This window comes from Carassius gibelio, chromosome B25 (assembly GCF_023724105.1).
Source record: "Carassius gibelio isolate Cgi1373 ecotype wild population from Czech Republic chromosome B25, carGib1.2-hapl.c, whole genome shotgun sequence".
NCBI classification, from domain to species: domain Eukaryota; kingdom Metazoa; phylum Chordata; class Actinopteri; order Cypriniformes; family Cyprinidae; genus Carassius; species Carassius gibelio.
In genome coordinates this window covers 7,204,796-7,218,609 of record NC_068420.1, presented here as the reverse complement: position 1 = coordinate 7,218,609, position 13,814 = coordinate 7,204,796, and the positions used below count along the sequence as shown (strand labels likewise).

Genomic DNA, 13,814 nt, shown 5'->3' with positions numbered 1-13,814 from the left:
AAAAACTGAATTGTAATATGTAAAATTAGAAGTTAGAAAAAAAAAAGAATTCTGATCAAAATAAAAATAAACTTTTAAAAAGCTTCCGTAAATAATGACTAAAATGTGACATTCAGTAATACATCCAGTATTTAAGAAGGTGTAGTTACTAGTAACATAACAGACACTGGTTAGTTTTAAGGAATAAATCTTAAAACAGCTTGTCATGCACACTGCATCCTATTTGTATGAGCAGCAGGTAACCTTGTGTTTATGCTGGAGCTCAGCTTGTGAATTGCTCCGAGTTTATTTTTAAAGGACAATGTGGCGATGAGGAGGAGGTGCAGGACTAAAATCAGAGCATAATTTGCCTGGGAGGCGTGTATGACCGTGTACACGTGGAGCCTGGACTAGGGAGGAGGTGATTTGTTGCATTTTGGGGACATTTGTGTGCTGCCTCCCAAACGCAGACCTATGAAAGGGAAATAATACATGCATATGAAATATCAGAGAATTCATACAATCTCACTGTACCTTATGGGTAACTCAGAATTCATAAATTAATGAAAAAGCTTTTATTTTTCCATTGAGAGAACCTTTAAGCTGTTTGGGGACCAGATACAGCAGCCCATTGCAATTGAAAACATTTCATTAAAATAGATTTTATATTCTGATACAGATCTAAATTGACTAATATAAAAGTGCCTTCGTTTTAGATATAAAGCTAATTATTTCTGAGCAGTCAGAGTCTGCAATGCTTATGGCTGTCTATAGGTGGAAGCAAAGTGTGTAAATAAATTTTTTTTAAAAAGATAACTTTATTTAATAATTATACTAGCCGAATTTTACATTCCAAAAATACTGTCTGTTTAGAATTTATTTTTAAATAAATAAATAAAAAGAAAGCAAATCAATTTTAACATCAACACATAACATTTTCTTAATAAAATTCTTATTGTGTACACTGTTAGTCACTTTCACCCTCCAAGAAAAAAATAAATAAAATAAAATGTATATTCTATATATATATATATATATATATATATATATATATATATATATATATATATAAAGATTGTGCATTATTAGCATTAAATATAAGACAAAAACTAGACAATGTCATTTGTATTTTTTATTATGTTTATATATGTACATATTTGTGTATGTGTATTGTGTATGTTTTCATTATTAATAATAATAACAATTTATTGTATGGGAAGACTTTATACTCTTTGTTGTTCCACTGGATTCTATAACAAAATTTGCTTATAAAGAAATGAATGAAAAAATGACTGATAAAAGAAATAAAAGAACACCCACCCCAATGTTTAATTGCTAATGCAAAATTTCTAATGCTTTTAATTATTACTTACTGTATGTAACTGTTTTTTTTTTTCACTTTATTGTTTCCGTTAACCTTTAAATTATTAATGCATCCAGGAGATTACAGACATTGTACAGAAAGCACAGTGAGTGAGTGGCCTATTTGACAAGAATATTGAAAAGGAGGCATTTGTAATAACTTGTCAGTTGACTTGGTAAAAAAAAAAAAGGACAACTCAACATCTTATCCAAAAGTAACATGGCACCATGCTGTGACCAGTCTGCAGACCTTGAGGTGAATGTTTCTGGGAGATACAAACTGTAAACTTGAAAATGAAAACAATAATTTGAAGATAAACACAAAATATTATTTGTATTTTACTGTGTTAAAAATTGCAATAAATGTATTTTTATGAGATGCTCCTGCAATCCCGCTATTTTGGTAATTAGTATTTGTAACAAATCCTCCATGCTACTGTAAGTTCTGGTATAAATTTCATAATACAGTTTCGCAATAGGCATTCTTTCACCTAAGCCTATATATATCTGTGTGTGCAGTTGTCCTTAAGTAAGTCAATATCACCAATAAACAAACTGTCTTTGTCATATACATACTCAACTTCTTAGAAACACCCCTCAGTTCAAAAAAAACATTTGTCTAGAAGTTTGCTAAACATATATTCTAAGTAGACATAAACCAGTTGACCTATCCAAACCCTCTTAAAAACCAAAGCCTCAATTCCAACCAATAGGCGATGAGCAAATCATCACCTCCCCTTCTGCCACTGTGTATTAGTGATGCTCACTGCGACTCAATGTCTCCAATCGGTTCTTTTGAACAGTTCATTTCAAAGAACCGGTTCAAAAGATCGATTCATACATTCTTTTACCTACGTGGTTCCTTCCTTCCTAACAAGACGATACGGCATATACATGTTCTATGTGCTCCTATATCACAGTTTATTGCGTTTTTATATATATTTTTTTTTATCAATCAGGGTTGATAAAATCAATGCGTTTAGTTGATATTTGAAGTTATAAGTGTTTTAAGTTAGCAGTTAAATTGTCAATGTAAACGCTCCCGGTCAGTTGTTGATTCGGATTCTATCCGTTTCATTGAATTCAGACTGATTCGTTGTGAAGATTCGACTCACAAGAGTGATTCATTCACATATTGCTCAACGCTATCGTTTATTATGGCTGCGCGCTAGAATGCGTGGCTCGTAGCGAAACTTTCTATCATATTTTATCGGAGTCTTTTTTATTTATTTCCGCCATGTCAGGGGGCATTATGCTTATGAACCTACATCGACTTTTGCACCGTTCTTTCGGTGCCAGACGGCCGTTTTTAGCGAGTTTATACCACACTCACCGGGGAGTCTATGGTTTCAGACCGAGAGAGGTTCCGGAGAAAGACGCTGGACTTCCGCAGATCGCAGCGCTTAACCAAGGTTGATAACTTAACAATAACCTGCCTCTAATAATGTCTGTGTTATTATAATGTTCATGCTTCAGAGACCTCAGAACGGTAGCGTGATGCATTCCTAAATTTGCATAAACATTAGAGATGCAAAGCAAAACCTGCAGTGCTAGCATAAGGAGTGTGGTTATGTGTTACAAGCTGAATTCACGGCTGTCTGATGTAAACAGATCACGGACTGGCGAGACTGGTGGAGGCCTATCGAGCACATGGACACAAGGTAGCTAAAATTAACCCCTTACTCCCCCAAACCCCTGTGCTGGACAGTGTTCCGGAGATCGGCCTGTTGAACAGAGCCGTTCATGGAGTCCTCAACACCACTGGTGAGTTTCTGCTCGATTCCTGCTAACTTACAACATTTTGAAGTTGATCATAAAATACTTCTTACATATTACTAAACGTATGTTCCGGGTTCAAAAGTCTGGGAACGAACGGTATATGGGAGTATGTATTTAGTAGAACATGTCGATTAGCACAATAAATAATTTCCACATGTTCAGTTTTTTGCAGAAATGGGTTTACAGTAATAGCATTAACTTAAGTAAGGGAAGAAAATAGTCCAGGTGAAAGGAATTAGGGTGTGCACTCTTATATAATAACGTTATTATTTTAATTATAATGCTATTATTATCTTATTAATTTTGAATCATTTATTAGTTATTTTTATCAATATTATTATTTTTTAATCTGATTGTGTTTATCTATTTATGTATTTATTTATTTTAGTGTTTTCAAACTATTAATCGCATCCAAAATAAAAGTATTTGTTTACATAATATATGTTTGTCTACCGTGTTTATTTATTATGTGTATATAAAATACAACCACATACAGTATATATTTTTAAAATATTTACATGTATGTACATTTATTTATATTCTTATATTTTATTTTATATATAAAGAAATGTAATATATGTACATGGATGTGTTTGTATTTATATATACATAATAGATATACACAGTATGCACACACACATTGTGTAAACAACTTTTATTTTGTATGGGATTAATCGCGATTAATCTTTGACAGCACTACTATTTATTCATTTATTTGTTTATTTAAGATGACACATGTGATTGCAATTTAAAATCACAAAATTTAACACTATAATATATAAAAAACATTTTATATATTATAGTGTTCTAAATTCAGTTTGTTTAGTTTTTAAATAAAAAGTTATAAATTGATAGTAGTGTAATGTCTGATTAATCTGTATCTGCAATCCAATATCCTAATATAATGATAATATGGCAATTTGCCACTGAGGTTGAGTTGTATTTACCACAGAATATTTTTAATTAACACTCCTTTATTTTGGCCCATTTAGTTCCTTACATCTCCTCTTGTCTTTATTGCAGGACTGCGGCATTTTGGGAAAGCCGAGGCGACCACAGAAGAGGTAGTGGCCTATCTGGAGAGAACATACTGTGGGAGAATCTCAGTGGAAACCACTCAGCTCCAGAGCTTGCAGGAAAGAGAGTGGTTTTCCGACCGGTTTGAGGAGCTCAAGAAAGAGGCGTTTTCGCCAGAGGAGAGGAGACAGCTGGCTAAACTGATGCTCGAATCACAGGTAACACAACAGTTTGCATTTAGACACTTTTTCTTTGAATGCCTCAGGATGCCTGTTACGCTTTGAATAGCATGTAAATCATTACACATGTGATTTCGCTGGCATGAGCAAATGAACCTGTGTTTGCTTTTTTAAAGGAATTCGACCACTTTTTAGCCACCAAGTTTGCCACTGTCAAACGATATGGAGGTGAGGGAGCAGAGAGCATGATGGGGTTTTTCTACGAGCTGTTCCGCTCTTCGGCGTACAGTGGAGTGACAGACGTGGTCATGGGAATGCCTCACCGCGGACGCCTCAACCTGCTTACCGGACTACTGCAGTTCCCTCCAGAGGTTAATAATTATTTCTTCTGCCTATCTAGATTGAAAACTGTATAGACTGGATTAATTTACAGTTTAAAGCATGTCTAGATAGCCTGCTGCTGTAACATATTAAGTCAATATATACAGTCTACACATAGAGAACACATTATATTTAATCCTGGAGATAATCCGTCTTAGTATTTTAAAACAATGTGTTTTATATACTAAAGGTAGCATTTAGAGGTGCTTTAGTTAAAAGGATAGGCCACCCAAAGTCATTAATTACTCGGCCTCCTGTCGTTCCAAACCTGTAAGACCTTTTGGAACAAAAATGTACTTATTTTTGATGAAATCTGAGAGCTTTCTGACCTTGCATAGACCACAACATAACTATCACGTTCAAGGCTCAAAAAGGTAGTTAGGACATCATTAAAATAGACTATGTGACGTCAGTGGTTCAACCGTAATGTTATGAAGCTACGAGAATACTTTTGTGTTCAAATAAAACAATAGTAATGACTTTATTCATCAGTTCCTTCTCTTTCATGCCAGTCTACGATGTGTGTTCCTGAGAGTTAATTACAGTTTAACCACTGTTGTCAGATTTCTGGACCTTGAATGTGTCAGTTGCATTGCAGTCTATTTCTGAATTTCATCAGAAATATTTTCATTTGTGTTCTGAAGATAAACAAAGGTCTTATGGGTTTGGAACGGCATGAGGGTGAGTAATTAATGACATTGATGCTTAAGGTCTTGTGGTTAGCACAGTGACATATAATACAATCTGGCGACTTGTTCAAGTCCTGACTCATAGTCCTTTGCCAATCCTGTTCCCAACTCTGCACCTGTGCTTTCCTGTCAAATTATTATTTTTTTGGGTGAACTATCCCTTTAAGACAAAAAAAAAAAAAAAAAAAAAAAACAATGCATACAAATAATTGTAAACAAAAATAAAAAATTCTACACTAATGAAGTCACAATAATCAGTGGCGCATATCAATTTAAAATGAATGTAAATGTTATGCTGGTAAACTTACATGATTGTAATGGAAACATGCTTGTACTATATTAATGCAATGTAATGTTTTCACTACTGATCTTATTGGGTTAATTTGCTGTATGTGATGACTCTTAAAGGGATAGTTCACACAAAAAATGTAAATTCTCTCATTATTTGCTAACTCTCATGTTGTTCCAAACCTGTATGAATTTCTTTCTTCTGTGGAACATAAAAGAAGATATTTTGAATAATGTTGGTAGCCAAACGGTTTTGGTGACCATTGACTTCCATTATAAACTCAAAATATCTTCTTTTATGTTATAAAGAAAGTCTTAGAGGTTTGGAACGACGTGAGGGGGAGTAAATGTTAACAGAATAAAATATTTGCATGATTTGTCCCTTAAAATTGTGTTTGCATGCACATCTTCGGTTTGGAATCGGTTCCTTGTTTTTCTTCCTTGTCAGTCATGTTTGTGTAAGGCATTGTTTCTTCTTAACACCTAATCCTCTGAGTCACATTCTCCACCTCCTCATTCTACATCAATAGACTCGTTCTCCAAGAAATGGCAGTTTGTTTTGTAACGGAAAGTTCTGGGAGAACATTATAATTGAGTCATTGCCTGCAGCCATCACTAAGCTTTTGACGAGCCAACCCCATCTTCATTTCTCGCCCTCAGCTCATGTTCCGTAAGATGAGGGGTCTCAGCGAGTTTCCGGAGAACTCTCCCTCTATTGGAGACGTGCTGTCTCATTTGACCTCCACGGTGGAGCTGGACTTTGGGGCGGGACACCCTCTCCACGTCACTATGCTGCCGAACCCCTCCCACCTGGAGGCCATCAACCCCGTGACGCAAGGAAAGACTCGTGGCCGGCAGCAAGTCAAACAGGACGGCGATTACTCCACCGACCCTCATGCACAACCAGGAGATAAAGTCATCTGCCTGCAGGTCCCGAGCAGAGATCAATCAGTCTGGTTTTAGTTATGTTTTAGTTTCCGGATTAGTAAATTCACTGACTATAACATTATACACCATGCTAATATAAAGTAGTTGTGGTAATGTTATAACATTACAGTTTTTCTTTATCTGTTACGTACAGGTTCACGGCGATGCTTCGTTTTCAGGCCAGGGCATAGTACCAGAGACCTTCACCCTGTCAAATCTCCCCCATTTTAGAGTAGGTGGAAGCATCCACCTCATCGTGAACAATCAAGTGGGCTACACCACTCCCTCAGAGAGGGGCCGATCATCTCTGTACTGTAGTGATGTTGGTATGTATTTGTCAGGGGTGTGATTGATTGATTGATTGATATTTGTATTTATTTAGGTATTTTTCCCACTGTACATAGATTTCCATACATTTCCAACCTGAGATGTATGACCTAAGATTGGCGTGTTGTGGTTGTTTCTAATATGTCTCATTGTGGTTATTTAATCTGAATCCAATTATTTGAGATAAATGAAATAATTGTGTAAAAACATTATATAATTCAGCCATAATATTTATTGCCATGAAAATAGCCAGAGTAGTTGGAAAGGCATTTATTTATATACAATGTTATCATTATTTGTATTATTTATAATTTAAATAATGAAATATTATTATTTTTATGTATGGTCATCATGAATGGGTTAAAAAAAAACTTTCTTTTTTGTTTTTAGCTGATCACATGCCTGAGTTCTGACACCAATGTAATTTTTAGTTTCATTGAGACATTATACATAGAATTTTTAGTTTAGTTTTTATATTTCTATTTTATGTTTATGTTTTGATTTTAATTTTAGTTGAAAGTTTTTTTTAGCAATTTTGCTATTCTCATTTTTTTTAGGTATTTTTTTTATTTCTATATACTGTATTTTTCAGACTATAAGTCGCACCTGAGTATAAATCGCATCAGTCCGAAAATACGTCAAGATGAGGAAAAAAACATATAAGTCGCACTGGAGTATAAGTCGCATTTATTTAGAACCAAGAACCAAGTTAAAACATTACCGTCTACAGCCGCGAGAGGGCGCTCTATGTTTTCAGTGTAGACTACAGGAGTACTGAGCAGCATAGAGCGCCCTCTCGTGGCTGAAGACGGTAATGTTTTCTTTTAGTACATTTCTCTTGGTTCATGTCACATTAATTTTGATAAGTCACACCTGACTATAAGTCACAGGACCAGCCAAACTATGAAAAAAAAGTGTGACTTCTAGTCCTTAAAATACGGTAGTTTTTTTTCTTTTTCTTGTTTTAGTACATCAAATTAAACTAAATAAAAATCACAAATGTGTATCGTACTTGGAATCTAGCTGAAGTAAAATAACATGATTTAAAAAAAAATTTTTTTTTTTTTTATTAAATTCTGTTTGTTGCTGCTCAGGTAAAATGGTGGGATGTGCAATAATCCATGTGAACGGTGATGACGCTGAGGATGTCCTCAGGGCGACCCGACTAGCCGTGGAATACCAGCGACGTTTCAGAAAAGATGTTATTGTAGACCTGCTATGCTACCGCCAGTGGGGGCACAATGAGCTGGACGAGCCCTTTTTCACCAACCCCGCTATGTATAAAATTATTCGGTGGGTACCTCTACCAGTCACGGTTTTGGAAAGTAGCATTTGTTTTTTTATTTCATTTAATGTACCTCTTTTCTTTGCCATTTCAGGTCGAGAAAAAGTATCCCTGATTCATATGCCGACCAGCTCATCGCTGAGGGTCTGATGACAGAGGAAGAGCGTGCTCAGATCAAGACCACCTACTACGCTATGCTCAACGAGCGGCTGAACAACATGACCCTCTACAGCCCTCCGCCCACCAACCTCCAGGGGCGCTGGGGAGACCTGGTGGAGCCCCAGAACAGAGTCTCGCTCTGGGACACGGGTGTAGCGCTGCCCCTGCTGCAGTTCGTAGGAGCCAAATCAGTAGACATACCTGAGGAGATACAACTGCACAGTCATCTGAGAAAAACACACGTGCAGGTATTAAAAGAACATCTCGCTTGATCTTTGCCCCCATTCTGTGCTGTTTTATGGCATTTTGTAAAAGAAAAGCAACATGACAGTTGAGCGGTTTAACTTGTATATATATGAATGGCTCTTCAAAAATCAGTAAAGAATTGATGCAGTCTGTATGATTGATTTGTCTCAGGCACGCCTGCAGAAACTGGAGGAGGGCACAAAACTGGACTGGTCCACAGCGGAAGCCCTGGCGTTTGGCTCAATGCTGTGCCAGGGTAAAGTCTTCATTTCTCCCTCCTTGCACTATATTTATATTCCTTATATAACAGATCATTTATTTTAACGGTACTCTATTTGAAAGGATTCTTTGTCAGCTTAATACAAACTACATATTTTCCAGATAATATTTTAATCATTTCAAACTCATAAACCTGTTCTTGAGTTTAATGATGATAATATAAAAGTCAATAATTGTTTGCAAATGTACAGTGTACAGTTTCTACCTTTTATAGTTTAAATGAATTATAAATTAAACATTCAAAAGTTTGTGGCCAGTTTAAAGATGTATCTTATGTGAACCATAATGAACCATCTTATGCTTTATTTATTTAATTAATATATATATATATATATATATATATATATATATATATATATATATATATATATATATATATATATATATATATAATATACAAACACACACACACATATATATATATATATATATATATATATATATATATATATATATATATATATATATATATATATACAGTGTGTGTATATATATATATATATATATATATATATATATATATAATATATATATAATATAATTATTATAATATAAATATAATAATATAATTTTTATATGCTTAAGAAACATTTCAGTGTTAAAAACAGTTGTTCTGCTTAATATTTTGGTGGATGAATAAAAAGTTCAAAAGAACAGCATTTATTTGAAATCTTTTTTTATAATAATGTAAAAGTCACTTCTATCCATTTAATGCATCCTTGTAGAATAATGTCTTTCGAAAAAAAAACATCCTACTGACCCTAAACTTTTGATCAACGGTGTACATGAAAATAATGTTAACATCAAAAAGTAAAAAAATATGTATGTATATATTTAATGCAGGATTTAATATCCGTATCAGTGGTCAGGATGTTGGCCGGGGGACGTTCAGTCAGCGTCACGCTATGGTTGTGTGTCAGGAAACCAACGACATGTACATCCCCCTCAATCACATCGACTCTGAACAGAAAGGCCACCTGGAGGTGAGCCGAGCCTAACCAGATAATGTGATGGCTTTGAATTATAACTCAATACAACAGCTGCTCCTTATTCCTGAGCTGAGTGGCCAGCACATTTACTGCATATAATTATGTGTGTGTGTGTGTGTGTGTGTGTGTGTGTGTGTGTGTGTGTGTGTGTGTGTGTGTTTGTGTGTGTGTGTTTCCTCGCAGGTGTGCAACAGTGCTCTTTCAGAGGAAGCTGTTCTGGGGTTTGAGTATGGAATGAGCATTGCTCAGCCCAGACTGCTGCCCATCTGGGAGGCTCAGTTTGGAGACTTCTTCAACGGTGCCCAGATAATATTTGACACTTTCCTCACTGGAGGTAAAAATAAAATGCAATTAAATACTAACGATCACAGAATAATTTGCACAACCTTTAATCAAATAGATAAATACATATTTAGAGCCAGACAAAAACGTCTTTTTTAGGTGAGGCGAAATGGCTCTTGCAGAGTGGGTTGGTCATCTTACTGCCACACGGATACGACGGAGCCGGACCAGAGCATTCGTCTTGCCGAATCGAGCGTTTCTTACAGGTGAGTTAACGCATGCTCTCTTACAGGAAAAGCACAGACTTAATTGACCAATGTCACTGATAATCTGTGTAACCGCACTCTCTTGCTCCCGCAGCTCTGTGACAGTAAAGAGGAAGGTGTGGACGGTGACACGGTGAACATGGCAGTGGTCAATCCTACCCTTCCAGCTCAGTACTTCCACCTTTTGAGGAGACAGATGATTCGAAACTTCAGGAAGCCGCTGATCGTGGCCTCTCCTAAGACTCTGCTGCGCTTTTCTGTGCGTTAGAGATATGAATATCCTTTATATAAATTTTTGGGTGAAAATGTTTTGTGTTGTTGTTTTAATAAGGAATAATCACCTTTTTTTTCACTAGGGGGCAGTGTCAAGCTTGGCTGATATGGGACCAGGAACTTCCTTTAAGCCTGTCATTGGTGATCCTTCTGTAAACGCTGCAAGGTATCTTCATTCAGTCCCTTTTTCGAAAGAAGAAGAATACGTAAATTATTATTTTTTTATTGGAGCATATTTTCAAATGTAGTTTATTCCTGTGACGCAAAGCTAAATTTGTAGTATCGTTACTCCAGTCCTTTCAGTGTCACATGATCCTGCTCAAGAAACATTTCTAATTATCAACTGTGCTGCTAATAAAAGTGCCTTTATTTGAAATAGGACTTTTTTGTAATAAAGTAAACCTCTTTTCTGTCACCTTAAATATTTTAATGCATCCTTGCTGAATAAAAGTATTGTTTTCTTTCCGTATCTTTTGCTCTTGTCTTGCAGTGTGCAGCGGGTTCTGTTTTGCTCCGGTAAACATTACTATGCCCTGCTGAAACATAGAGAGACGTTACCAGAGGCAGAAAGAAACACGGCGCTGATCAGGGTGGAGGAACTGTGTCCTTTCCCTACAGAAGCATTGCAACAGGAGCTAAATAAATACCCAAACGCCAAAGGTGAGTTGGCCATATACGCATCTTTTATTCACGGAACAGTCTCATCATTGTCTTCTGTGAGGGGCCTTTGTAAGGAATTGGAAATGTGTTCCCAATGCAGAGGTGTTGCAAAAATCTTAATGTTCATGAACTACACACTACACAGATGAAAAAGTAAATACACTATTATATGTTTTTCATTATTTAATTAAATATAATCATTTTGAAAATAACTGAATCTGATTAATGAAAATACAGTTTTACCTGATATTTCTGTTTATTATACACATGAACAATTTTAAATAATAAAAAAAAACAGTCTGCATTTGAAGTATTTCAAAAATGAAGGAAAAGCTAATTTAACATAGTTTAAAATAACTTTTCTATTTAAATATATTTTATTATTTTAGAAATATGCAAAAATAACTTTTCTATTTAAATATATTTTATTATTTTAGAAATATGCAGATTTTGTGCTCAAGAAACATTTTCTTATTATCAATGTTGAAAACAGATGTGCTGCTTAAAATTATTGTGCAAACTATGATATATTCGTTTTATCTTGATGAATAGAAGATTAAAAGAACGTGTTAAAGCTTTTGAAACATTAGAAATGTCTTTTAAAATAAATCTATTTAATGCATCTTTGATAAATAAAAAAAAATTAAAATACACTTTATTAAATTAAATACATATATAAAAAAATTCATATAAAAAAAAAAATACCCCCCCCCCCTCACACACACAAATTTGTACAGTTTTGTATATTTATTTCCTATTACAGTGTTGTGTTGCTAGTTGTGAACATGAAAATAGCAAACACTATTGGAAACAAATGCATTTATCATATTACATCACATGATATATTTTCCTTTTCCATTACAGAGTTCATCTGGAGTCAAGAGGAGCCACAGAACATGGGCTGCTGGTCATTTGTGTCTCCGAGATTTGAGAAACAGTTAGCCTGCAAGGTCAGGTTCACCACTTCAGCTAACAGAAGGCCTCTTAGCTAATTCCTCAATCGCATCTTAGCTTGAAATCAACACTGATTTATTGCAAAATGATTGATGTTGATCTCGTCATTTTGTTTCCTCAGTTGAGGTCAGTCAGCAGACCAGCATTACCCGCTCCTGCTGTGGGCATCGGGACTCTCCACCATCAGCAGCATGAAGCCATCCTGACCGCGTCGTTCTCCTGAAACCACGCAACTTCAAGAAATGATCGTCTTATTGTAGCAAACAAGCTGTGACTGGTACACTGACAACAAATGTCGAGCTCTGTTTGCCTAAACCGAGGCGTATTGCAGGTTTGACTGTTTAATGCGTCCCCTTATTAGGAACAAGGGAACATCTGTTGGCTGAAGATTTCTTACAGATATCTAAATCGGTTCTTCAGAACAACCATAATTGATATTTAGTAATGATTTTAGTAATATTTGGCACACAAAAATGTTATTCTATAGAAGATATGTAGAAAATGTTTTCCAAGCACTTTTAAATTAAATTTGAACTACATTTAGAGGGCGGAAGACTGAATGGAGGCAAAGAAGAGAATATAGATAATTATCGTCACTGCGATGAGATGAATATTGTGTTGTGAACTGGCAGTGGCTCACGATCAAATCGTTGGTGCATTAAATGTGTGCATGTGAATTAAGGGCTGCTTGGAATGTAGAATCAGTGGCAGGCAACAAAAAAATAATTGTTACATGCTTACGAAGTGAAAGTGTTAACTGAAAAATAATACCTCTCAAAAATTTTACAGAGATCAAACTTTGTATGCAGAGTTGCCGTTTGATAACTAGTTTACGTTGCCATGAATGTTTGCCCATAATAAACCCATCCAATCCAATTTATAATGTTGAATTATATGAATTGTTCTCAGTAGTCACAGTGTTGCGTGGATGTAACTGAATTTGTATTTGAATACTTATTCTGGAGATAAAAAAATAAAATAAAAAAGGAAAAAATGCTGATAATTTACCAAATGAATTACAATTCATGTCTCTAGACATTTGTGAAAAAAGTATAACTTTGAAAAGTGAATTCATAAAAAGCTAAAGTATTACTGTGTATTCCGTTTTGGAATATTAGGCTGGTAATATTAATTAAAATTGCTTTTATTTCACACACCAGTCAATTATGAGATTTTGAGCTATTTTGCTTCCTTAAAGTCTTTCATTGGAAAGAAGAAAATACCCCAAATATGGGCCTACATTTAAGTGTTTATTTGTCTTTTTAATGCTTTTTCCTTGAGAATTTTTCACGCCCCGAAATGTCTACTTCAACTGATTTATATAACATTGTATTTAATATTTATTTATTTATTATTTATGTTGTGATAAAAACACATCCAAAACCCCTTTTGTAAAACCTTAATATTTCAGCAAAATGAAACGGTAGAATTTTTAACCTAGCTTTATTAATGCTCAGACATATGTTCTACAAATGTATGCAAATTAGTGTATA

General features: G+C 34.9%; 1 protein-coding gene across 1 annotated transcript; it reads left to right on the top strand.

Annotated features, from left to right (window-relative positions):
- The first annotated feature begins 2,463 nt into the window (after nt 1-2,463).
- dhtkd1 (dehydrogenase E1 and transketolase domain containing 1) lies at nt 2,464-13,343 on the top strand. The gene is made up of 17 exons (XM_052598259.1): nt 2,464-2,753; nt 2,953-3,105; nt 4,144-4,355; nt 4,493-4,687; nt 6,335-6,604; nt 6,756-6,927; nt 8,023-8,221; nt 8,308-8,620; nt 8,790-8,874; nt 9,741-9,880; nt 10,070-10,220; nt 10,328-10,434; nt 10,529-10,693; nt 10,791-10,873; nt 11,198-11,367; nt 12,232-12,317; nt 12,443-13,343. The coding sequence occupies exons 1-17, from the start codon at nt 2,579-2,581 to the stop codon at nt 12,542-12,544; spliced, it is 2,778 nt and encodes a 925-aa protein (XP_052454219.1). The 5' UTR covers nt 2,464-2,578; the 3' UTR covers nt 12,545-13,343.
- The last annotated feature ends 471 nt before the right edge of the window (nt 13,344-13,814 follow it).